Below are 27,705 nucleotides of genomic sequence, written 5' to 3' on the forward strand. Positions count from 1 at the left end.
GCTCTGCTCTGACTGGAGATCCCACAGGCCTAGGCCTCATGGGAGACTCTTGGCTTTGAGTCAAACTCTTATGAAACAGAATCAGAAAAATGAAGAGAGGGTACCAGAGCTAGAAAAACTATCAAGGAGACAGGAGGGGCCTGGGTCTAGAGGTCAAAGTTCAAACAGAGAGAGGAGGGGGAGGGCCTGGAGTAGTCAGATGCTTCAGACCCAAGAGAAATGGAATTGTTTGATGGGTTCTCAAAGCGTGTTCTGTGGACCAGCAGCATGGGCAACCCCTGGGAACTTGCTTCAGATGCGAATGCTCACGCTCCAACCAAGGCCTGCAAAGTCAGAACTTTGGGGCTAGGGCCCAGCACTCAGCTTTTAAAAGCCCCTGCAGCTAATTCTGATGACTGCTACCATTTGAGAGCAACTGGCTTAATGAATTACTGAGTTAAAGGTATTGAGACCCCACTCAGCCCCCCTTAAATGGTACTGAGAACAAAGGATGTAATTCCTGTCACTTCTGTGTGAAGGAAAAGGGTATATTCGTTTCCTATTGCTGCTGTAATAAATGATCACAGACTTAGTGGCTTACAACAACACACATTTGTTTTCTAATAGTTCTGGAAGTCTGAAGTCCAAAATCAGTCTGACTGAGCTAAAGTTGTCATCAGGACTGGTTCCTTCTGAAGGCTCAGGCGTGAATCCATTTCCTTGCTGAAGAGCTTCTGGAGACTGTCCTTCCTTGGCTCATGACCCCTTTCTCATCTTCAAATCTCCCCTCCCCACATTGCCTCCTGTCTTCACTCTTACTCTACTGCATCCCTCTCATAAGGGCACTTGGGGTTACCAGGGACCCATTCAGGAGAATCTCAAGATCCTTAACTTAAACACACCTGCAAAAAATTCCTTTTGCCATAAAAGGTAACATTCACAGGTTCTGGGGATTAGAATGTGGATATTTTGGGGGGCCATTATTCTGTCTACCACAGGAGGAAGATGAAAATATGCATTTTCATTGCTCATTTTCACATAAGTCAACACTGTAACTGTGCCTAAAAAAATGAATGCAAGTGATTACTATGGGGAATGTGGGAAACGGGGTGAAGGGAAACAGGTGGGAGCAAGGACTCTTTTCCCAAAGTATACTTTTTATATTGTTTTGAGCTTTCAGCCTCCCAAATACATTACCTATTAGAAAATGTGAACACTAAAAAATAACAAGAATGAGAAGCCTTTTTAATAACTTCTGGCTGTGGCTTGAACATGGCATGTCAAACCACTGACGATTCTGGAGTCGGAGAAGTTATACGTATTCAAAGAGTTCTGGGTGGTGATGTGGTTACTACAGGAAGAAGAAATAAGATAAAAAGACACCCATTCTTGTGAACAAAATAAGACAGGCACCAAGTCAAGATGAGGGGCTAAGCTCAGCCTTTAAGAACATTAAGCTCTGACAGTTAAGCAGGACAACTAAGAATTTGAGAATTAGCTTCATATGCCAGGGAAATCACTTTCATGCAGTTAAAGGATCATTTGCATACAAACATTATGAGTAACACTGTTCCCCTTCGTTATTCACAACTGAAACTCTTCTGTCCCCCCAGCTCATCTTTCTGCTGACCTTCAGTGGCAACTCCCAGGCAGGCGTCTCCAAGGATCACTTGGTACATGTTCTGCACCCCCCCAATGGTCAGGAACTTATCACTCTTCCATTCTGTTCATCAGTCCCCCAGAGAGCCAGCCACCATGGTCACTCCAGGTCCCCCATGCCAGCTGATTCTGGCAACTCCGGACACAGGGCAAACGAAGCTTCAAGTGTGCATATGCTACTCAATTGCAGGAACAAGTTTTTGATCATTGTTCCAACGGAAGCACTCGGGCCTTTTTAGTGCCATTTATTATACACGGTCTATGTCAGTCCCATGTTTCTCGGAGGGTTAGGTTATAGCCAAGTAGAAACCACCAATACATAAATACCTAAATTGCAGGAGGTGCCCATAAGAAAGGTATGAATAAAGAGCTAAGGAAAGACACATGCAGAAGGAATTAATTCTTATTCACATGCAGAAGTGACTCTTAAGTCCTAGAGAGCAAAAGAGATATGATGTTTAAGTGGGGTTTTACAGGATATGCAGGAGTTTGCAAAGTAGACAGGGAATGACAACCCAACCCAAGGCACAGGAAGACTATGAAGTGTGCAAGTGCACAGCCAATATCCCACACGTCAAGGCAGAACAGACAGGGCTAGTTATGAAAGGCCGTGATGGCAATGAGGACTGTGGAGGTTCCTATAGGTAATCGGGGTCCTCTAGAAGAGTGTGTCGCCAGGTCAGATTTATGTTTGCAACATAATTCCAGGGGAACCGTGGAGGCCTTTATGGATTTAGTAGACTTTACTACCAACTGGGTAACCTGGGGAGGAATTGTATTACATACTGCACACTCCACTTTCATATTATGATTGCTTTGTCTTTCTCCCTCTTCTATCTGGCCTCCTTAGCCCTGGAAAGTTCCAAATTCTTTTTTTTTTTAAACTGAGATGTAGCTGACATGTAACATTAGTTTCAGGTATACAAATAATGATTCACCTTCTGTAGATACTGCAAAATGATCACCACATTCTAGTTACCATCCATTACCACAGAGTCACAAATTTTTTTTTCTTGTGATGAGTACTTTTAGATCTATTCTCTTAGCAACTTTCAAATAGACAATAATACAGTATTAACTAGTCACCATACTGTATATTACATCCAATGATAACATATTATAACTAGAAGTTTATACCTTTCGACCTCCCTTTACCCATTTCACCCATCCCCAATCCCCAACCTCCACCTCTGGCAAACACCAATCTGTTCTCTGTATGAGCCTGGTGGTTTTTGTTGTTGCTGTTGTTTTAAGATTCCACATATAAGTGAGCTCACATGGTATTTGTCCTTCTCAGTTGGACTTATTTCACTTAACGTAACGCCCTCAAGGTCCATCCATGTCACAAATGGCAAGATTTCATAGTTTTTATACCTGAATAATACTCCATTGTAGATATACACCACATTTGCCTTATCCCTTCTTCACCCAATGATTGAGACTTAGGTTGTTTCCATGTCTTGGCTATTGTAAATAATGCTGCAATGAACATGGAGGTGCAGATAACTTTTCAAGTTAGTTTTTTCTTTTTTTTTTTCAGATAAATACCCAAATGTGGAACTGCTAGATCATATCATAGTTTCATTTTTAATTTTTTGAGGAACCTCTTCACTGTTTTCCATAGTGGCTGCACCAATCTGTTTCCACCAGCATTCCACAAGGGTTCCTTTTTCTCCACATCCTCGCCAACACGTTATCTCATCTTTTTGATAATAGCCATTCTAACAGGTGTAAGGTGATACTTCATTGTGGTTTTGATTTGCATGTCTGTCTCTGCTAAGCATCTTTTCATGTGCCTGTTGACCATGTCTATGTCTTCTTTAGAAAAATATCTCTGTTCAGATTCTCTGCCCATGTTTCAATTACATTGTATTGCTTTGTTGCTAAGAGATGTATGAGTTCTTTACATATTTTGGATATTAACCCATTATAAGATAAATGATTTTGCAAGAACTTTCTCCCCTTCAGTAGCTTGTCTTTCCATTTTGTTGGAAAGTTCCAACTTCTTAACCCTTTATTATGCAGAGCGGCTTCCCTACTTCTCAAAAGTCTTGGCCTCAGCCAACACTCAAGCCTACGGGGCTCACTTCCATGGTAAATAATTATCAAAACATTTTTCTAAATAAAGGCAGTTATTTTGTTAAGAGAACTTCTGGTACCAGCTGGTCAAGGTAATATAAATGTCTTTATCTCATCACAGGCATCTACAACATCAACAATATTCTACATACCCTACATGTAATGGAAATTATCTGTGAAACATAGTTATGCTTGAGAAACACAGGCAGTATTCCCAAATTTATTCCAGCATTTCCACATCCGAGGTAAAATAATTGCAGGACACTGTGTTTAACTTGTTTTAAAAAAGGTTTATTTGTTACAAAATGTTAAATACTAAAACTAAAAACATATAAATTCAGGTCAGGCTATATTAAAATACACACATACCCTTCTTAGCAAAATTATTAAAGATTGAATTAAACAGATGCTTTAAATAAAATAAAGTACTCTTGAGGAAATTTTTTTTTCTAATTATGTCAGTGTAGTGTAGTTTTTAAAATTGCAATTGAAAAGTTTAGCTGTCTTGGAAGTTCAATTTATCCAACTGTTCGGTTTTCTGCCACTGCCCAATGTGAAGCTGCCATGCCGGCCGGACAAGGTGAATTTCAGTTATGTTACTGAAACTTCTATTTTATAAGCCTACTCTCTCATAATAGGAACAGAGAGCAGTCAGAAGTATACAAAGGGCTATATAAGGTGAAAACCTGGCCCAAAAAGAAAAGGCCTTAGTTCTATCACACAGTATCTTCTCTAATTAAAATGATTGGTAAATATACTGAAGCAGAGATGAACTCAAAGCATACATTCATCTAGAAATAATCTTTCAATTAAAAAAAAAAACTCAAAAAGAGCACTCATTTCTCCAAGATAGTTTATAAGTATTTTTAAATTTCTTGTTATTTTAAATTGAGTTAATTCAAAGGTACTGAAGAGTCTAGGTTTAAAAACTAATTTGATTACTGTTCTGACTAGCTCTGAAGAGCCACAACATCTGTGTGCTCGAGTTACTCACACAGGTGGTAAAGGACTTTCGTAATAAAATCTACATGCTCAACACCCACAGAGCACCAGCTTCCAAACTCAACTTCCACTCATGTCAAACAACCTCAAAAGTATCTATGGTCTATGTAAATGTGAAATAGTATTTTCAAGAAAATATTTTGCTTTAGAACTTAATGTTTTTTTCAATTTCCTAGATCAAAAGTTACTGATTTAGAATTTTAAGTGCTGTAATTCACATAGGGGAAAGACTACCTTAGGAAGAACATAAGGCTATTACTGTGTTTTAAAAGATCTTATATGTGATGAATTTCTAGAGATCTACTATAGTATTTATTTTTTACAATGCTTATCCTTATCAAATGGGATTTGCCAAGAGTTAACTCAAGTGATTAAAATACAAAAAACATAAAATGCATTCCAGTAATCTTCATCGATATAATCTAATTAAAATCAGGTTTCTTGGAAGATATATATAGGGCATTTTTACTGTTTTACTCTAACAGTGTTGATATACATCCAAGGACTAACTGTATAGTATTATGTCTAATACTGTGGTATAAAACTGTTTAATCAAACCTTTGAATAGTTGAAAAAACTTGGTGTCCTTGAAGTCATTACAAATTAAAAGAAAAATATATCCCAATACTGAATTACAGATGAAAATGATGTTATCGATAAATAGTAATCTCGTTTTCCATCTCTCGGCTTGTGAGCTCCTAATTATTTCTGTTGACATGTGATACAAGAGAAACTATAATTCTATGCTAGTACCATTTTCTATGTACTGAGTCTTTAACCTTTCTCTTAACTTATTGGGTTATCTTGAAGGACAAGATTCATGCTACTCCTCATTAAATAACATCATGGTCTTTAGAATTCAAACAATTCAAGCCGCAGGTCTCCTAACCTTAGTAAGAGTATGAAACAAAAAACTCTTAAGCCACTGATTGCAATTTCTCTAGAAAGCATCTCTTCCTACGAGCATTTTTATAAATGCGTTTTAAATTCACACCGGTCAGTCGCTTTTACCAACACCCCGGTCTTAGAATGAGCAAGAAAGCATTTGTTCAACTGTGATAGAGCCAGAACTGTGAGCGTTTTAAAGCTGAGTAAACACAAGGCGTATCTCCCTTGCCCGCCAAGGGGCAGCAGAGCCCCCTCCACCCCCCGTGGTACAGACGTCCCCAAGAATGGGAAACCCCACGTGATCTCTTCGCTCCAGCAAGCCTCCTTCTCTTCCCTCCATGTCAGTGCCTCTTTTTTGCTTTCAGAGAGAATGATGTTTGAGCAAGAAAATACAGTACATATCCTGTTAGGAGACACACATACTTTGGGGGGCCCAGTACAAAGTGAAAATGCAGGGCCTTTCTTTAAACATTATTAAGAATTTCAAGATGGCAACAGCAGAGCATCGAACCAAGCATGGGGCCCTGTGTGGTGAGACAGGTGCCACGGCTGTGAAGCCAGCCCTGTTCAGGTTTCCTGCCCAATCAGAATCCCACAGAAGAGACAAAGTGGCTCAGTTGGGTTGTCCACATAAAAAACAAAGCTTTTTCATGATGGTCCAAACACTGTCACTGATTTGAAACCAAGCGGCGTTTCACTCTCAAAATCTCATGCAAATTTCTATTCCTAAAATTTCAGATTGATCAGCTTTACCCTAGATTTTTCATTATTGAAATAGTCATACTGGGTCTTTAAAATGCCCTTATTTTAATAGAGCAATTAATCAGACATAATGAAAATTTTTAATTAATACTACATGATTTTTTTTTTTAACTTAAACATTACTTAACTGGGAGGTGTATTAATATCACTAAAGCAACTGGGCATTTTAAAGGGAAAAAGAAGCTGTATGACAGCTTTACATACTAGGATGGTGAAGCCTTGGTTTTAGCCTATGGTATATTTTGTTCCCTTTTAAGATCACAATAGTAGTTTTTTTCAGAGAACTAACAAACACACTAAGCTGTATGGTAGTTTTTTAAACGCCCATATTGGTTTCAGTCACAGAATTTTACTGGAACACAGAGGTATCCCATTCTTCTTCATAATAATAATAATAAAAAGCATATGCATATAAAAGCTCTGGGTTACATTACTAAGCAACGACATTTCCGGGAGTGAATATACTTCCTGTATTCCGCAAGCTGCTTCAAGTACATATTCGATGGCCATCTGTGCTTTTCAACAAAACTGCGTTCTTCCACTAAAATTTTTAGAAAAAGAATGTTAATTGCATATATTTTATTTTGGATCAAGTTTAGATATTAACTACTGATTTCCTATTTAATAGAGGATATGTGAGTTCGGCTACATATCCCCTACCTTTCTCTCAATGCGTCCACAACTGTTTAACACACTTTCAGTGAAATCAGTCATCAGGATTTAAATTATTATGTGATTTGCAACAATATACGTCTTGTCCACTGCTTCATCAAGTACTACGTATATTCTTTTGTTTTTCCTTATGAATGAGACTTTTCTTGGAGATAACAGACTTGTTTTTCACTTAGTTTTCTTTGTAGCTACCTCAGCCTCCCAAACTCTTTAAGGCCCTCTCAAGTCTATTCTCTCAAGTCTCCACCCAGCCACAGTCACCAGACAAGCTAACTACTCTGGTGGCAGCTGCTGGCCCCTTCTCCTCACAGCCCTGCACCCTCCTGCTTTCTAGGCCTGCTTCCTGCTTCTGTGTTGGATCCCTCCACTCTTGCACTCCAGGCCCTTCACTCAGTTTATTTTCCATTTTTGGTGAAGCACAAACTTTATTAGCTCTCTGAAAAAGAGGGTACCGTCTGAATCATTTTTGAGACCTTGCTGTGATGAAACATCTTTATCCTCTTCACACATAATTGATAATTTGGTTTAGTACAGAATTCTAGGTGAAAAACTTCCCTCAGAATGTTGAAGACAGAATTCCACTGCATTCTAGTTTCCAAGGTTATTAAACACTCCTCTACCATTCAGATTTATAGCTCTTGGCAAGTAATCTGTGTTCTTTTAAAACTTTCATATTTTTCTATTTATAGTCGGTGTTCTTGTACGTCCCAGGGATGGACTTTGTTCACTCATAACGCTGAGCGCCTAGCAGGTCCTTTCAGTCTTAAGACTCGGGTCCTTCAGGACTAGGATAATTTCTTGTATTACTTCCTTGATAATTTCCTCTCCACTGTTTTATTCTGTATTAGCTTCTTTTACTCAGATACTTCATCTCCTGGATTGAGCCCCAAACTTTTTAAAAAAACTTTCTCTCCTCTTTCTTTATCTTTTTGTCTTACTTTTTAGAAGATGTCCTCATCTTTATCTTTCAACTTTTATGTAGTTGTTTCAACTCTTATTTAGGGTTTTGTTTTTTGTTGTTGTTTTGTTTTTGTTTTTTGCTATCATATTTGTAATTTCCAAGAACTCCTTGTTTTTGTATTGTTTTCTAGACTATGATAAAGCATACATAACATAAAATTTACTATCTTAACGATTTTTAAGTATATAGTTCAGTATCGTCATGTACATTCACATTGTGGTGCAATCAATTTCCAGAACTCTTCTCATCTTGCAAAATTAAAACTCTATACCCATTAACAATTCCCTATTTCCCTGTCCCCCCCAGTCCCTGGCAACCATCATTCTATTTTCTCTTTGTGAATATTGTTTCTTTTTAAATAACATTCTCTCCTGCTTTATGAATTTATATCTCTTATTCTCTGAGGATATTAATTTTAGGATTTTTAAAGGTTTTTTTCTATTCTTTCTCTTCTGTTTTTATTTTGGTTTTGGTATCTTTCATGTTAGATATTGCCTAAAATATCTGAAGATCCTCAGTTATACCCTTATATTTAAGAGTGAGATAGTAGATAGCTGTTTGGATATCGTGTGGTCATGGGTAGGACTTACTGACTGGTGGAATAATTGAGCAGATATCTGTTGGGTTCACTGACAGAATTTCCAAATGATTGCATCTATATATTTTTTCTCCAGGGCCAGAGAAAGATGCTTCAATCTCATGCCCAGAGTATGGGAGTCAAGGCAGTGATGCCCGGTGCCAGAATTCTAGAATCTGGACACAGGAAGGAGCTGGTAGCTTACCACACAACGTGTACACTTTCACGTGATCCTCATGTTTTCAGTTCAGCTTTTTTTTTTGATAAGATTTTACTTATTTGACAGAGAGAGAGATAGTGAGAGAGGGAACACAAGCAGGAGGAGTGGGAGAGGGAGAAGCAGGCTCCCCATGGAGCAGGGAGCCCGATGTGGGGCTGGATCCCAGGACCCTGGGATCATGACCTGAGCTGAAGGCAGATGCTTAACCGACTGAGCCACCCAGGCACCCCTTCAGTTCAGCTCCTTAACCCAACCAATCTCAGCTATACCTGGAGTTTGTGATTCTATCACTTTTTTGGTTTAATTTCGCCAGGAATAAACCTCCCATCTCCTACGATGATGAAGAAGGAGTTGCCTGCCTGGGTGGGATGGAGTGCAGCAAAAGCTTTTTCATAACTTTCTTTTTTTTTTTTTTTTAAAGATTTTATTTATTTATTTATTTATTTTAGAGAGTGCACGTGAGCCGGGGGAGAGGGAGAGAATCTCAAGCAGACCCCCTGCTGTGCGCAGAGCCGATGTAGGGCTCCACCCCAAGACCAAGGCCCAAGCCAAACCCCAGAGTCAGATGCTCAACTGAGTGAGCCACCCAGGCGCCCCCTTCTTCATAACTTTTAACTAATTCTACTGCTTTCAGCCCCTAGCCTCATTCTGCTTTCTGAAATACCTGGTCCCTCAGATTTCTAAGGCTTCTTGGTTTTCTGCTGGGTGACTCAGCTTGCTTCTCATCAGCATTCCCTTCTGCGGGTACTTAGATTTCCTTCTGCAAAGTCAGTTCCCACTTCCCCATCTACTATTTGACCTCATATATTACAATTCGGATTAATAAGGTTATGATCCAGGCTGCAGGACGTGCACAAAAAGAAACAACCTAGCAGCTCAGGGAAGTTAGTTGTAGGGTTCATTAGTACACAAACATGACATAAGACTACTCCCTTGGTTAAGATTTAAAAAAAGAGAGAGAAAAGTTATCACAGATGAGCTCTGGCAGCCAGCAAAAACCAAAACAGGACAAAAAATTCCACAATATATAATATGTAACATAATATTGAGCTAAATCAAACTGTGAGAATAATGAATCCATAAATGCCAAGGGTAACTTATTTTCCTATGCATTGCTATTTGTGTTTAAAAGAGTCCAACATATAAAATATACCTAACATTGAATGAGCTATTTAACTGACTTCTGCTGTATCAATGCCAGCATTAACGTGACATCTTGTCTAGTCTCACTTTTCCGTTTCTAAACACCCCTAAAGAAGAAGAATTCTCAGGCAAGAGAAAACGCTTCACAGAATTCCAATGATTACTTGATAATGTTTGAAACTGAAAATGGGAAATTATTTAAGGGAGCTGTAAACTGTGACAAGAACCCTTCCAACTTCAAGTGGCCATGTGAGGCAGTTCAAGTGTGAGACAACAGAGAGGAGAGGTGACTAGGACATTCTGAAGGAGACATGCTACTGTAAATGGGCTGAGCTACTGCTCAGCTCCAGGTTGCTGCATGTGGGAAGATGGGCCCAGGGCAGCCAGATCTTCCAACTTTTCAAAAGAAGCCAGAAATTTGGATTTTTAAGATGTGACATGTTACAATTTTTAAATGGTGACACTAAAAAAAAGTAATACCGTGTGGTCCAAATAAAACCCCTTGGCAGACTGTATTCAGCTACTTTCGACCCACAGATTCCCAGTTTGTGACCACTCAATTAGACTATCTAATTCTCCTTTATCCACCAGGGGCTTTTTTCTCTGCCCCCAAGGACACATGACAGCAGGTCCTGAACATAAACAGGTCCCATTGAATTGGAACATTCATGATACCTTTTTAGTTCCCATCAAAGGAACAGAAGACAATCGAGGACACAGCCTCATCTTCTTACCTGCCTTCTCAAATTACATCCTGGAGTCCTGCTTCTCACTATGCCAGTTGGTCATAACATACTTTATAGTCAATTGTATAAGTAATAAAATAAAATAAAAATTTATAACTCGAAGGATTTATAGAGCACCTTTCTCCTAAGGTTGTACTAGTGCTCCATGTGTGGCATTCATCTAAACAAGACAGTAAATGGAAAATACGAATGAAGGGGACCTAAGGCAGCATCACAAAGGTAGTTCTAGAATCACAATGTTCACTCATTTCATTTTGAATTGATTTCTTAAAGAATGACTGTATTAGAATGTCCCTACTAACAGCAAGAAGCATGCCTTCTCTTTATGAATGGAATTAGTTTCCTTCTTGCACAAAGTAGATGGTTAGGAAATACCTATATTCTGCATTACTACGACTGCACTAATAATTCACCTCTATGTAAGAAGGCTCCCAATAGGCATACGATGTTTGTCAACTAACTGAATCTATCTGCCAGAAATAGACTGTTTCCTGGTTTCCTTATCTGTGCAAGTAGCTGAAAGAAACCAGAGATCTTCAAATATTTTAGCAGCAGATTATCTTTTAGAAGTCAAATTTTATGGAGAACAGCAGATAAAACAGATAAAAGTGGAACTACTCTGGTTAAAGGGCTGGGCATCCAAGATCTACAAACTCCAGCCTCCCCTTCTCCCTTCCCTCCTCTTCCTCAGCCGCTCCCCGCTCTCCGCCCACACCTCAGAAAAGCTGCAGGTATCTCCAAGGACACCTCCCTGCTTAGAGTTTAAAACCACTTAACTGGATTATTCCCTGCACCTAGTCTAGGTAACATGAGCAAACCATCGTATCTAAACTGACCATCTACTCTGATGACTCTTCTGTTTTCATTTTCTTTCTTCTTATGCAGCACTCAGGAGCTCACACTTTGATTGGTTTTAATCTTGACAATTTACCTTAAAGATCACATTAGGTATACTCTCTATTCAGTACGTTTTGCAACATTCTTTGACCAATTAAAAAACTGTTAATTCCCAAGTAATATAATGGATTCCTATACAGATAGACTTAAATAGATGTGGATATCAGAACTACATATTATAAATAATAAAGGATAGTTACAATTCCTTCATAAGAAAAAATGTTTAAATCTGTACTGTTTAAATTTTGCTTCTGACTTAGGTGGTTAAAAACCAAGATATCATTTATCACAATCAAATGCCATCTGAGGCCACCTTATCTCTCTACTTCAGAGAAAAGGTGCACTTAAAAATGGATGGGAGCTATAAAACAATCATTAGAAAGCTTCTTGTGTAACACTGGTCAAGCTGTTTTTACAACCAGGTGACTGTAAGTTAAAGTATCCTCCATTACCACACTGTGTAGTTAAGAAGAATGTATTACACTGACTTTTTTTTTTTTTAATTTTTGTTTTTTAACAACTACTATTCCTACAAACTATGTCTTAAACCTAAGAACAAAGAACGAAGTTTTCTTTTCAAAACAGTAATTGGCAATCTACCTGAAAGATCCTGAAATTCAGGCTTTTGGCTGAAGATGAGGTAGTTAGTGGCAATGAAATGAAGTAGCCAGGTTGAAAGGCAATCGGAGTGGTGAAACTGCAAGAAAAGTGGAAAGTGAAACAATGTTGTATATAATAACCATCGAGATGATGAATAGGTGGAGAGAATGGTCTGGGACAAGTCGTGGAGAGCCCGACTCCATGTTGACGGCGTCCATGTATGATGCAGCCTTCTGCCTATTCTGAGAGCAGAAAGGAAAAGGGAGAATTCTTTACATGTAATAAAAAAATTACATCAGTGAAGAAAAATCAAATGAGTAACAAGCCACCGGTGCTGGAGTGGCTAAGTGTCTTGGAGAGCGGCCTGCCGCATCAGCGGTTAACAGAGACTCTTGGAGGTTCTTAAGGATTTCCTTTAAGCTTTTAATCTAAGGTCACGGCCTTTACTAATTGCACTTCTATCTGTGCAGCAGAGATAAGATTATGGCTAGCAAAGGTACACACTTGGCCATATCTAAACAAGTTCACCTGAGGAGCAAACCGAAAAATATTTTGTGGAGGAAATGTCATCAGTCTGAGGGGACGGGTTTCAATGTGTACGTATTTCTATGAGAAGGTTATGTCTGAACAGTTGCTTTTAACTAGGATGTAGTAATCCTACTCACTATAACTTCCAGGACGTTTCTCATTCTGAATTTCAAAAGCTAATGGAAGGGAAACTCAGAGCACCCGGCCATGACATCCTCACCTTGGTGCCAGGCCAGTGATGCTCACCGATCCACCTAACCACTCAATTCAGACTACAGTAATGTGCTGGCAGGCCACTTTGGTACATGAGTATAGTTCTTTTTGTTATTATTGTGGTTAAAATACACATAACATAAAATTTACCATTTTAACCTTCTTTAAGGGTACTAGTGGCATTAAGTACATTCACATTATTATGCAACCATCCCCACTATTTCCAGAATGTTTTTATCATCCCAAACTGAAACTCTATATTCATTAAACAATAACTCCCCTTTTGCCCCTACCCCTAGTCCCTGGTAACCACTATTCTGTTTCTCTCTCTGAATTTGACTATTCCAGGTACCTGGAATAGACACTGACATATACAATAGGTATGCTTTCTCTGTCTGGTTTATTGTACTTAGTATAATGTCCTCAAGTATCATCCATGTTGCAGCATATATTACAATGCCATTCCTTTTTAGGACTGAGTAATATTCCACTGCATGTATATACCATATTTTATTTATTCATTCATCTGTTGATGGATATTTAGGCTGTTCACCTTTAAGCTAAATATAGCTCTTTTAAGGAAACTCAAAAATATTATATAAGCAATAAGTAATGCTAAATCAAAGAAAGATTTATAATCTCACATCTTAAGGAAGAAACTCAAGCATTCCTCTTTTAAAAAGTTATAATGTGGGAATATTTTCACATGTAAATCCACAGGTTCCTTGATTTTCATCATACAAAATCAGAATTTTTGAATTGTAAGACACTTTATGGTTCATCAAATCCCACATCACATTTTACCAATTTTCATTCACCTTAACTTTCAGCATATAGATGTGAGCGATCTCAAAGAGACAGAACAAGAATGTGTAGCTATTTTAACAGAAGCCAGCAGCACTATCAGATGACTAACCCAAAGCAGATAACCTATAAACAAAAGTTCAAAACATCGCCTAAGGGCTGTGACTTTTTAGAGAAGGAAGATCAAAGAAATGAATAGCTGGCTACAAAAACGTGGTAAAATGCAGAATTTTATTTTTGACCAAGATTTAAGATATCATAACTGTAGGCTCTTAGCGAAGATAAAGAGCAGTTCACTGTAAGAACTACTTTTTTGGAAGAATATGTGCTAACCTGAGAAAGCAGGTTTATTTGTTTGTTTGTTTTATGATTAAGTTATTTATTTCAGAGAGAGAGAGAGAGAGAACATGCGCATGTGCACACATGAGTAGGAGGGGCAGAGGGAGAGGGAGAGAACCTTAAGCAGACTCCCCGCTGAGCATGGAGCCTGATGCGACTCGGGGCTCGGTCCCACAACCCCAAGATTACAACCTGAGCAGAAACCAAGAATTGGATGCTTATCTGACTGTGCCACCCAGGCACCCGAGACAAAGCAGGTTGAAGCTGAAATAAACAACAGAATAAAAAAGAAAGGCTTTAAAAATACCACAAACAAATTGTTATAGCATTTAATAGCTCTGTGAAGAATAATAATGGTGGAGAAAACACCCAGAAATTCACAAGGAGATGATCAGAAACAAAACTGGTGGCCTGAAGCAGCCAAATAAATATTAATGCACAGATTATAAGTAAGATATTGAGTTTTTATAAGTAAGATATTGAGTTTGAAACTTTAAATATGGTTAACAGGACTTCAGAGGAATCACCAAAGTTCGGCTAGTTAGGGTATAAAAGGGAGCAGAGACAAGAAGATGTCTACCAGAGTTCAAAGAACTTAATCTGATTAAGGGAAAAAAGCTTCTCTTGCAAGATAGAAGTCCAACGTGATGGAAACAGATGAACTTGAAGGAGAAACGTTAGGGGAAGGAGGAAGCAGAAGTGAGAGAATACCAAACTGCTCAACTATATCAAAGGTATGAAGGATGCTTTCCTGATAAACAATGCAAAGCTACCAGAGATGACAACAGAGCGTTTGGAAATTCTGATCATTCAAAAAGCTACTCAAAGTTTAATTCTGCTAAAAGACAATTTCACCTCCCAGAAGTCAGAGAAACAATGAAGGAAAGGTTAACTAAATTTTGACCAACAGTATGAACTGGCTGGTGAACTAAAGCCTCAAACTAGAAACTTCCAAGAGAACTGGCGAAGAAAATGATCCTGTTATCTTGGATTTGTAATTGCCAAATTAGGGACCACCAGGAATAGAATAAAGGAAAACTGGTAAATGGAGACTTAATCCTAGAAAATAGAAAAGTCTTCAGAAACAAAAAGTAAAATTCAAAAAGGGCTGGTGTCTTAAACTTTTAAAGTTAAAGAGAAATAAACAAGGATAATTACATAATTAGAAAGCACAGAGTCAGGGAAAACAGGTCAGGAAGAACCGCTGACGACGCAACCATAAAAGACATGCACGTGTGCACACGTCCATGCGTGCGACCTAAAACATCAATGCAACCGGACAGGAGATTCTCGGATGCAGGAACTAAAAGGATACGACAAGATAAGGAAAGAAAAGCTTGTGACTATTTTTTTTTTTTATTGAAGATTTTATTTATTTGACAGAGAGACAGCGAGAGAGGGAACACAAGCAGGGGGAGTGGGAGAGAGAGAGAAGCAGGCTTCCCGCCGAGCAGGGAGCCTGATGCGGGGCTCGATCCCAGGACTCTGGGATCATGACCTGAGCTGGAGGCAGACGCTTAATGACTGAGCCACCCAGGCGCCCCATTGTGACCATTTTTTTAAAGTATGACAGACTTGGTAGAAGAGTATGAAAATGATACATCAAAAATGAACAGAGGTTGTGAAAAATACCAGAATGAATGAAAAAGAAATTTTAAACTAAATCTAGAGGTTAGCTATTTATCCCAAGCTCAATGTAAATACATTAGAGAGATCGAGGTTACTCAGGTTCTGGGGGGGGTTGGTTTGGTTTGGTTTTACCTGTAGCAAGAATTACTATCACACTGCTCTCATTGGGCCAGAGACCCTTGTGGTGTTAGCAAAGGACTTAGCCCTCGTGTGCACACTGCCTACACTTGTGAGAGCGGCTTCAGCTCTGAGCTCCAACACTGTGCAGAAGGTTACTCAGTTTTCTAAATTAAATTTTATCCTTAAAATTTAATATATATGGTCTTAACACTTGATTATGAAAGAAATGAACTCCAAAATAGTTAAGGAGACAGTAAGAGAAGACCTAGATGCTTCAAATGAATTCTTGAATCTTATGCCCAGAAATATACATTATTGCTTTATGAATTCATCTCAACATGGAGGCAAGCTTTTAGCGGTCTTTCCTTTGCCCCATTATGTGGCTCCATTTTAGCAACTTGAAGACAAAGTTGTCCTCTTTTTCTAATTTTGGATGTCAAAGGTGATAGGGATAGCCAAATGTTGTATGCCAGATAACATTTTACAGTGTCCTGATGGTTACCAATGATGGATCAGATATATTCCTGTAAAAAAGACCTAGAAGTTTCAGCTTACGGCAAGTTCAATATAGACCATTATATTCCATGACTGCCACAAGGCTTAAAACTGTCATAGGGCAGAGGATGGAACAGTAGAATAACCAAGGGTAAGATGACATGTCTGGATAAACTTCCTGTTCCTCTTAGGGGGAATGAGGAAATAACAGATTTTTGACTGGGACAACATCAGCAAGCAGGTTCCAGAAGACTTCAAGACCGCAAACCTAGTTTATAGATCAGCCCGGTCCTTTGTGAGATTCAGATTCTAGGGTCTCTGTGACTGCAGTTATTCATAATTAGCTTAACCGTGTAAACTCTGTTCCCTACAATGTGTAGCAATGCAATTCTTAAAAAACAAAAAGGCCCTAAGCTTAAGAAGCCAGAAAGTATGGTGTACTGTAGTAATTCTCAACTCAAATGTTTATACTGGACATACATGAGACATCAACAAAAGGCACTCTGAAAGGATTAATGTAGTTCCAATACCTCCTACAAACAACCGGGAAACTTCAAAACGTGTCCATGACGTGAAAGGATGAATGAATGACCAAATAAATGAGTTTAGCCTAACCATCTCTGTCAGCACGCATGGACCAATTCTTCTTGAACCCTAAGCCGTGACTGCTTTGGGGAAATTCAACCTAAGTTCTATTTCCTATAATGCCGACACGGCATAATAAAGCACCATACTCAGATGACTCCAATAAAGGCCACCATTCAGGTGAAAACTTTCCTATCCGCAAATTCTACCTCTCTGGAAAAAAACTGCTCAAAAATCTGATGCTTCAAAATGATCTAGCCACAGAAATTGCGGTGAGGGCACTTTACCCTCATTTGGCCAAACTTCCAAACTGAGACAAACACTAATGTATCTCTCAACAAAGAGAAGTTTTTTAAAAGTAGTATAATTTTTAGAAGAATTTCTTTTTTTTAATCAAACAACCAGATACACAGGGGCAAGTACCTTGGCTTTTTTGAGCAGGTCAACTATATCCAGGTTCATAGATGCCAACTCCCTGCTCGGCATGCTCTGCAGCTGCGTGATGATGAACAGCTCACAGATGTGCTGCAGTCTGGACACCTGATACATCTCAGCACAGATCAGAAGACACATAGCCTGGAAAATGCCCGCTGAGGCAGGAAGGGAAATAAGAGAAAATGGACAATAAAGCCGTTTCTTTTATGATCTAAAACAAAACAACAACAAAAAGCAAACCAACAACAATAAAACAAGGCTGACTATATCACCCAGTGTACAACAGAATGCAGAGAAAAAGCCTAGAAGGAGTGAGTCTGCACTCTACACTAGTATGCCATTTTATTTATTTACTTATTTTTAAAGGTTTTATTTTTAAGAAATTTCTACACCCAACACGCAGCACGAACTCACCACCCTGAGATCAAGAGTTGCACGCTCCACCGACGGAGCCCCTATAAATAGGCACCCCTATTATGCCATTTTAAAAAGAATTAATTTAAGCCGTCACACTCTAAGTGAATATTTTCATTGTTGTTTTTTTTAGTTCTTCAGAGAAGGCAATTCTACAATTGCCCTTAAATAATCAGTTCTAAGGCTGTTATGTAATTCTTTAGGCTAGCTAAACTAAATCCTTGTAATTTTTCTTCTCTTTAGTCCCCAGGTTTGTTTGTTGTTTTTATTGTGGCAAAACAAGCATAACATAAAATTTATCACTAACTACTTTAAAGTGTACGGTTCGGTGGCATTAAGGTACATTCACATTGTGGTGCAACCATCACCATCATCCATTTCCAGAACTTTTTTCTTCTTCCCAAACTGAAACTCTATACCCATTAAGCAATAACTCCCCATTTCCACCTTCCCTTAACCCCTGGCAATCACTCAGGTTGTTTGTGTGTGTGTGTGTTTGTGTTTTTTTTTAAACTTCCCTAGATGTGATTTTTCAGGTTATTCTCTTTCTAAGTTCTCCTTAAATTTCTTGCATTGTTTTGTAGCTAGGAACCAAGAACACTGTGTATGATCCATACTTAACACAATGAATACATCATCTTTCTTTCTGCGATTTCCCAATACAAACATTCTGGTACTGATCTACTTTCTGATTATTAATTTTGACTCATTTTCTCCCCACACCTTTTACCAAGTTTTAAAGTGCTTTGTCCTATAGTTATTAAGTGCTTCTCTGAGCATTTTTTCTAATTAGCAAGAGAAGACCTAAAATTTAAAGCTTCAATTTATTAGTGGGAGGATGACTGAGAAACTCAATTTTCTTATTATTCTAAATCTGGGTCAAAATTTTTATTTAACATACAAATTTGCCAATATTAAAATAATAAAATAAACAATAACACACATTCTGATGAGAATCTATGCTTTCCTTTTCATTAAGGAAATATAATAAGCCCGTCTTTAACACTGACAGTAGCAACTGTAACTGGCTTCAAAATACTCTACAGCTGGCTGCAAGACCAGAATTAATTCAGTTAAAAAAGGAATTTTCTTTTTTTGAACTTCTAAAACCTTTCACTAGAGGGCTCATGACTTGTTTAAAACTTAAGAGATTTTAATAACAAAGGTTGAAAAAGTTCTTAATCTAAAAGTGAAAGCAATAAATCTGAAGAGAGCGATGGTCTGAAATGTGTGTTTTCTTTTTATATTTGCTAGAATACCTGGCCAGGTCCTGTAATCAAGGTCTCGGCCTCCTTGACTAAGTAAGTAAACCGCCAGGGATTTATTCTAGCTGTGTTTGTGGTAGTTGTGTTTGTGGTGGGAGCCATCTAGTGGCCAGAGGAAGAAGATGAATTAAGGGGGCTTCCGTGCCGGCATCCCAAAGCTCTAGGACTGTAGAAAGGATTTTGCAATTTCTCCAAGGAGACCCCCAGCTAGAAAAAAAACCTGCAAGGTCTGTTCCAACCTATAGCTGCCAAAGATGATTAGTTTTTAGTCAAAGACAGTCCTAAGTCAGTAAATAGGGATATAAATCCTCCAGTCTGCTGGGTATCCTAAACATCTCAGGAAAGGTTTTTGGAGAAGTTAGTTTAAGGAGAGTATGACTTTAGGGGTATTCAGAAGAAGGCTTTAAAAAAAAACCCTCACATTCTCTGAGCCACAGAGATGACCAAGGGGTCTCAGAATATTCAAAGTCCTTAAAAGTGCCTCAATCACAAGTTAGAGCCATAAAAGCAGCTGCCCTAACCTCTTCTCTTTATAGAAGGGATGTTCCAATCTGTAGAATTAATCACTGGGTACCACAAAACACCTCCATTTCTAGGTGTCCACATAATCACCACACTGTTGGGGCTGCCTGGGATGTGAGAACTGACTGAAAATTCATGGTTGTCCCAATACCACCTCACCTGACTAGTACATTCCATGATATCAACTCTGATCAATCTTAAGGAAAAACAAATTTCATAGAAAGCACTTTATCAAAATGAGTGACAAGGAAATAAAAGTTGTAAGATATTATCTAATATTTAGACTGCTCACCTGGGCAACAGGAGTCTGTGTATAGGTATTCTAAGAATGACAAGAAAGTCTCTTTGGAAACACCATAAACTGGAATCAGAACACTCTTTGCTTCCATGTAATTCCCATTAAACATGGCTGCCATCACTTCACAACGGGCCACCAGGATGGCCCTGTGGGCTGGCACCGTTGTACCTGCAAGGTTTAAAAGCAAAAAGCTAAGTTACATAAACTTGCAGAGTTGTTATTCTAGCAATCTCCCTGTCAGTTAGAGTGGTATTGTGTTAGGCACAGCTAAGCTGATGTCAGAAAGCAAAGTTTGGGGAGATAACCAGCTTTAATCAGAAACTTCTTAGTTTTTAACTGAAAAACAGAGTTCAAAAGTTGATTTTGAAACTGACAATTTATAAGACAGGCAATTATCTGTTACTCAGTTTATATTTTCTGTAGAAACACTGAAATGAAATATTTTGCTTCCTGTTTTTTTTTTTATTTTTTTTTTATTTTTTTATTGTTATGTTAATCCCCATACATTACATCATTAGTTTTAGATATAGTGTTCCATGATTCATTGTTTGCGTATAACACCCAGTGCTCCATGCAGAACATACCCTCTTTAATACCCATCACCAGGCTAACCCATCCTCCCACCCCCCTCCCCTCTAGAACCCTCAGTTTGTTTCTCAGAGTCCATCGTCTCTCATAGTAACCTTAGAATTTTAACAGAAATTTTCCATTGATAATGTAGTTACAACAGAGTTATAAGACCAGCAAAGAAAACACCCAGTACCTGAAAGTACTGTCAAACCCGTTTCAAGCTTTGAATTTGATTTGGAAAACCATTATACCGCCAGTTCGGAAAATCATCACTTCTGTTTCTCACCTTTTTCCAACTACTGTTTGGTATTGTGAACTGTTCGATTGTGAAACCATAATGCAATACCCCTCAGCATAGTCACATTTTTCAACATAGTATATAAACTATATAAATAGATAAACACTGTATCAAATATGCCAAATGAACACAATCCAGTGTTTGTTTTTTTAGAGATTTTATTTATTTATTTGACAGAGAGATAGAGCACAAGCAGGGGAAGCGGCAGGCAGAGGGAGAAGCAGGCTCCCCACTGAGCAGGGAGCCCGATGCGGGGCTCGATCCCAGGACCCTGGGATCAGGACCTGAGGGGAAGGCAGACCGACTGAGCCACCCAGGCGCCCCAACAATCCAGTGTTCTTATACCAACCAGCAATAAGATAAAGCTGAAGAATGAAAGGGGGGGGGAAGCATCAATTTTCTAGTGAAAAGATAAACATGTTCTTTGAAAATGTCAAGGCCTAAAGTATCTTTCCTTTGTAGAATTCAACTGCTGTTACAGTTTTAGAACTTTTTTTTAAAGGAAAATGCTTAAGAGTGAAATAAAATTTGAAAGCCCAAGTTTTCTAATAACCTTAACATAAATTATCAAAGATCTTTGTTTTTATTATACACTAAAATAAAATCCTACATTTGTCATACCTTCTTCGCATTACTCTCCAAGTTTCAAAAATGAAATTTTTAGAATTTTTTTTGTTTTACTCTGAAAACAGGAAACTTGCCTAATTCAAGAGAGATTTAGAATATGTACCATCAAGCCTTTATATATACCCTTACATGCACCGCCCCGATCCTCATGACCACTCTACCAGGTAGAAATCAGTATCCCCATGTGACAGGCAAGGAAACAAAGGATCAGAAAGGTAAAGCACCACCACACCAGTACGGTAAATATGCACCCACACAAGATCCCAACCAGGTCTTTCCAGTCCTGGTCACTACCTCCTCAACAAGCTTAACACGAAAAATGACCTTTTAGAAGCTATCTGGTTCACCTTCTTCACTCTGGAAATGAGAAGACTTCATAAAGCAAGACACATTAAGTGACTGTCCTATGGATACGTGCTGGTTGGAATGCAAAGCTGAGGCTAAATAAACTAGGGTTGCAGACGAGCCTGCCTCCAGAGGAGACAACACTGCTCCCTTCTGCACACTAGAGCTCCCTCCCCAAACTCCAGAAGCTAGGCTTGCCTCTCCTCCCACACATGGCAGAGAAGCTGTTGCTAGAGCCCGCTTCCACCCATGCCTGCTTGTCTCAGCTCCCGACCTTGGGAGGCCTTGGTTTTTGAGCTGAGGAGGCTACAAAGAGCAGCAGAGCAGCTGAGCCTCAGCAAAGGCCCACAACTAGCCCGCCCACACCCAGCCTCTGCACAGCGCGGGGCACGGGCAGGTGCCTGCAAAAGAGTTGGCAGGTGGAATTGTAAGACAAAAGCAAGAGATTCTAAGGAGAAATAATTCTCCACATCACTCTTTATTTCTTTTCTCTTAACATATATTTTCATGTGTTTCGTACGCCTTTTGAAAAACTTTTCAGTAGGTTACACTAACATGATGTTTGGGGGGAAGGCCTCCTATGCAAATTATAAGCAAATACAGTCTCTTGTTAGCTTTTTTCCCCCCCAAATCATTTTTTATGTATTTCGAAGTCACTCTTATTGTCCCATTCTCAGTGTCTCATGCGCACATTTCAAACAGTGCTGACTGGAGCTTATCAGAGGGCACTTGGGAAGTTTCCAATAAACTGTTTGTCTTGGCAAGTGGCCAAAGTTAAAGTGACTCTTTCTGAGGAAAAATTTTAAAAAGCAAATGACTGTTAGCTGCCATACATTTCTATCATAAAATGATAATTTTTTCTTCTAGTAATAGTCTACTTGAAGTTCTACTTAATACATGTGGAAACAACTCCTAACCTTCTTGCATAATTGAAGGTACCTGACAATTCACTTGCAAGATTATGCTTTTAATCTACTGAAGTGGCAAAATTACCCAAGCGAATAATCAATAATGGGCATTAAAACAGCTTATCATTATTAAAATTAGGTAGCATTACTTTCCTACAGAGATAAAAAGCAACTCTCAGTTGCTCTGGTGATAATTCTCAGAGTGCTGTGAGGAATAAACGTAGCAATACCTACCCAGGCCTAATGTGAGCCAGGCATGACCGTCAACGCCTGCTTAGTTCCTTTGCTCAAATAGAAAGGAAGAGAACTGGATAAATTTCAGGTAATATAATGTGAAGGGGGCTGGTTTCAGATGATTCAACAACTAGTATCTCAAAGAAATACAGGGACAAAAATATACAATGAGGTGATATTACAGATCATTCCATTCCACACTGGTTCCTAAAAACTAATGAAGCCTATGGTAAGGGGGAAAAAAAACTAGGAAAACATAAATTTCTTTCCTTGTTTTAACAAAATACTTCATTTCCCTAGATTTTGCTGAAATTCAGCCAGTATTAATCTATATCCTGCATTGAGAATAGTCATTTCTTCACCCAAAATATTCAAAGCTGAAATAGAAAGTTAGGTAAGAAAATAAGAAATAAAAACGAGTACTGAACTTTGTAAAAATTGAACCCTACCTTGTATTTCGAAGACAACATCAGCAAGCATTGGTTTATTAAGGAAAAACTTGAGGGAAGTGTTATAAAACCACAGAGGTTTTCTGGCTTGATAAGTTTTGCAATTCCTTAGACAATTAATCTATAAGGGAAAACAAAAATACAAGTGGAAATGTTGTACAACATGCTCTGTTAATAAATATATAAGTTGGTTAGAGACTTTGGAAAATGACTGAAGAATGTCTGAAGAAATGACGATTCCCTCCTCCATGGCACCTGTGCTCCTAGCTGCCATGGGAACTTGCCCTCAAGAATGACATGCACTCCAGAAGAGGGAGCAGCACGGCTCTGTGTAACATTCTCAGCAGTGAGCGAACTGGCTAAGGGAAAACACAGCTCTCTGGCTGAGAAACGTGGGGTCCTGAATCCACCCACATCCCCTTTAGCTGGGAAACAGACAATGCTCAACCGCATATGAATGCCTGGTAAAATATGTTCACATAAAAAACCTGTTTGCTTGTTCCCTAACTAAAAAGGTACACACACAAAAATTTAATTTGTCATTTTAAAAAACACATATTTTCCCCCATCATGTCATGTCCTACTACTTACTAGATCAACATTAAAATACCTGAAAGTAATGAACTGATTCATCTCTGTCTTAATGTACAGTCTTATAATCCTACCCACAGCTGGGATTCCTGGAATCTATCAAAGCTTGCCTGGATCTCCGCTCCGGAGCTCCAGAGCACCAATTCCATGACTACACCTACCTGTGCTCGCACACCTGCTCACTCTGGGTGGTGGCCTCCCGTAATAGTGCTGCTGTCTGACGCAACAGTCTCCAGCCCCCCACTACACCCCACTTAGGCTTTGGTGCTTTGTTTATCCTTCCTGTCATCTTCAGACATTCCTTTGTTCCAACCTCAGAATTCAAGAGCCAGGCCCTCTTCCCTCCCCCTCCCACCGTTTCCCTAGCTGAATCTCAGGACCTCTGCCTGGGTCAGAACTCAGGCCTCTGCTTGGCTCTCCAGGGAATATGGAAAGCTTCATCCCTAAGAAATAATCAAGCATACAACTGCAGCAGTAAGAATAAATGGCACCTACTCTCCACTCTGGATTAATCCACTATGGTGGGAAATTAAAATCTTTGGTAAGAGGAAAACAAAATATTATCCTTCCTCAAAAGGAGGAAGAAAACACACTCCAGAATGATTTCCATGAGCAAGGCAGAGAAACAAAACAGGATCATACAAATCCTGCTCCTATAAAGCATGTTCTCAGATCCTGTACACAACCTACCTTAATACACAGCAAAGGAACTGGTGGAGAGGATTCAGGTGAATGCCACACACAAAGCAGAGCAAGTCAAAAAGCAGCACAGAATTTGAGAATCAGCAAGGGCTTTAGAAATCATCATCTATTCCTCTTCTTACAGAAAGTCCTGAGAAGACTTGCTCAAAGCCAGAAATAATTCATGCCAACTCACAATTTGAATGTACATTTCCTGATTTCTAACTCAGGGTTATAGCTCTGTGTTGTACTCAGTGAATGAGAGAGACCTTTGCCCCAGGAAAGCACAAGAAGAAAGCACAGAACTCATCTCTCCTCCTGTACAAAGGAGGGAATTTAGTTCAATATCACGGAATTATATAGCCTCCAGCCTCTTTCCCAACAAGAATTCATTTTTTTCTCAGTACTCAAAGGAATGACTGTTTAAAATCACACTCAAGGAAAGGCTCAGGTTTAGAACACGAGGCAACACTTCTGTCTTCACCATTCATATAAAGGTTATGAATTTGTATGTCATGAATACTACGTAGATGTATATCATGTATGAATAGATAGATCACTCAATCATGAATCTGTATCAACAGATCCCTTTGTCACCCATGGCTTGAATTTGAAGGTAAAAAAGATAGGAAGATAGTAGTTTGGACAGAGCACTGATATACATGGTGCACACTTCCACCAGTCTATAAACAAGTAATAGAGAGAGCTTTCGGAAAACAGAATGCAGGTTTATGTGCACAATTCTACAAAAGCATTATTTAGTTGAATTAGATTGCAAGAGAGCTAGCGCTCTCCCATCCCCTGGAAAACCGCACAGCTTCTGCATACCTGCTTCTGTGTGTGACAGAAATAAGAAAAGGCTTGCCCTTAATTCCATGTTACTTTGTTCACAGTTTTTTTTTTTTCTCAAATAAGTCAGGAATCTTCATTAAAAGCTAGTACAGTTTTAAAATATTAACTTAAAATGTCATTAACTTAGGTTGTAGAATTGACAAAGTCATCTGTATTAAAAAAAAACTCAAGGAATGATCATTTCTCTTACATTTAACATAAGTCTATATTCTGCTGAGCACTGCACATAGCTTACCTTTTTATCTACTGTAGCCAATTTGTTTAGCACATAATCTGAAATAAGAATACACTGGCTCAAGTGTATAATGTAGTTGTCTCTAAAATGAACAAATTTATTTTTAAAGCCCTTACAGACTGGACAGTCTAAGGGACTGGAGTTTGAACATGCACACATTTAGGACTGTATACAAAGTCTGTATTTTATAACCTTTGACCTGGTTTATAATTTTAAACCTATACAAGATGAGAAACAAATCCTTAACTGTCTAGCTGATCAAACAGATTTCTCAGAACTCTTGAAAAAGGCACACAGAGAAACTGCCTTGCTCCTGAAAACTACTTGGACTTAAATTCGGAGAAGTGAGAAAGCATCCCCTTTAACAAGCTTAACTGGAACTGGACAGATTCAACAGCCCTTCATTCTTGACATAGACTGCATATTCCTGGAGCTCTAGGGGAATGTTTCAGAGGATGGAATTCACAAATCAACATTTTAAAGACATGACTCACACATATTTTAATTCTTACATGAATTAAAATCTGAGATAGTAAGAAGTACATGTTTGTGTTTAAAATATTCAAATGGCAAAAACAGACTCAAGAAAAACATATTTCTACACTGTTGACTCTTCCCATGACTCAATATTATTCATTTATCATCGTATATATGTTAAAATTCAGAGAATATCAAGGTAAACTGATTTTCAATAAAGTAATTTACCTTTCCTGGTGTTTTTAAAATGCATTTAACTTTCTCAATTACACTTGAAACATCCCCAGAATCTTTCACTTTCTTCCTGATGTCTTCTTCCAATTCTTCCCACTGAAAAGCACCTGTAAACAAATTAATATATATTAGATTTTTATGTTAAAACAGGAAGTACAAAAGTAAATCTCTCATTAGATAGCACTGCTCCTTCTTTTAGTATTTTCTTTTTTCTTTACCAAATATATATCCTCGTAATTACACTAAATCATTTAAACAGTTCTCACATTTTTAAAAAATCAGTTTGCCTTCCCCTAATGTGTTTCTCAAAAACTGAAGTCTGCCTTCCTAGACAGCTGTCACCTCTTTATAATAGATGGTCACCTAAAAATGACAGCAACAGCCAGAATATTAGTTGCCATCACAAGTAGTCCTTCCTACACTCAATTATTTACTTGCCTGGGTTAAGAAGGCAGATGTGTTTTTTTTTCCAAATTACCTTAAATCATACTAATCCTGGAGGGCAGTGACTACATCAGGTAGAAGAATGAGCAGTAGGAAGAGAATGCATTCAGAAAGTCTCATGCATGGTCAGGGTCAGAGAAGGATGTTCAACAGCCATCTCTACAGACCCAACCCGAAGAAGGGACATAGATACTGTCCTGAGGAGCTATCTGACCGTTGCACTGGAGCGAGATCACTGCAGCTGGTCCCTCCCTCCCCTGGTCCTCACCCCACCCAACTTCCAAGCTATCTCTTCCCAGGCTCATTTCACGTCTGTCTACACTGACAGCCCCTTTCCTCTGCGTCTTTTTTTTTTTTTTTTTTTTTAAGATTTAACTTATTTATTTGACAGAGAGAGAAACACAGCGAGACAGGAAACACAAGCAGGGAGAGTGGGGGAGGGAGAAGCAGGCCTCCCGCGGAGCAAGGAGCCCGATGTGGGGCTTGATCCCAGGACCCTGGGATGATGACCTGAGCCGAAGGCAGACGCTTAACAACTGGGCCACCCAGGCGCCCCACCTTTCCTGTGTGTCTTACAAAACTGTTTGATGGTCAGCAGAAGTTCTCCTTTCTCCAAGCACTTCTCTCGCTTGGCTTACCACAGCCTCCCATAGGGCCTACCTGCTCCTCAGTGGCCCTCTCCTCATTGAATCAATCCCAATACTCAGTGCTGATACGTTTCCAAAAGTACAGTTCTGATGATGATATTTGAAGAGATGACCCCTATCTATCCCATGGCTTACAGAAAGTCCTAAAGCCTAAAAATATAATTAACCAAGGTGTAGTGTGGGCGGGCATAATTGGGAGACCTAGGCTCCGGTTCTACCTCTGCCATTAATTACTGGTGTGACGTGAAGCAAGTCCTCTCACCTCTGCATAACTCAAAATC

The 27,705-nt window shown here is 38.9% G+C and overlaps 1 protein-coding gene and 1 pseudogene across 2 annotated transcripts in view; both read right to left on the reverse strand.

Moving 5' to 3' along the window:
• Nucleotides 1-3,995: 3,995 nt before the first annotated feature.
• Nucleotides 3,996-27,705, reverse strand: part of RHOBTB3 (Rho related BTB domain containing 3) — a 53,569-nt gene continuing 29,859 nt past the window's right edge. Inside the window, exons 7-12 of one of the 2 annotated variants that reach the window (XM_032403976.1) lie at nucleotides 26,328-26,440; nucleotides 23,264-23,384; nucleotides 19,827-20,000; nucleotides 17,322-17,488; nucleotides 12,186-12,282; nucleotides 3,996-6,910 (exon numbers count right to left, since the gene is read on the reverse strand). In XM_032403976.1, the coding sequence (XP_032259867.1) occupies nucleotides 6,795-6,910; nucleotides 12,186-12,282; nucleotides 17,322-17,488; nucleotides 19,827-20,000; nucleotides 23,264-23,384; nucleotides 26,328-26,440 (788 nt within the window). In that variant the 3' untranslated portion in view covers nucleotides 3,996-6,794. The remainder of the gene's footprint in view (nucleotides 6,911-12,185; nucleotides 12,283-17,321; nucleotides 17,489-19,826; nucleotides 20,001-23,263; nucleotides 23,385-26,327; nucleotides 26,441-27,705) is intronic. The other variant, XM_032403975.1, reaches the window with a different exon arrangement.
• Nucleotides 15,829-15,967, reverse strand: LOC116632502 (annotated as a pseudogene).

This window comes from Phoca vitulina, unplaced genomic scaffold, assembly GCF_004348235.1.
Source record: "Phoca vitulina isolate PV1807 unplaced genomic scaffold, GSC_HSeal_1.0 scaffold6, whole genome shotgun sequence".
Taxonomy (NCBI): Eukaryota; Metazoa; Chordata; class Mammalia; order Carnivora; family Phocidae; genus Phoca; species Phoca vitulina.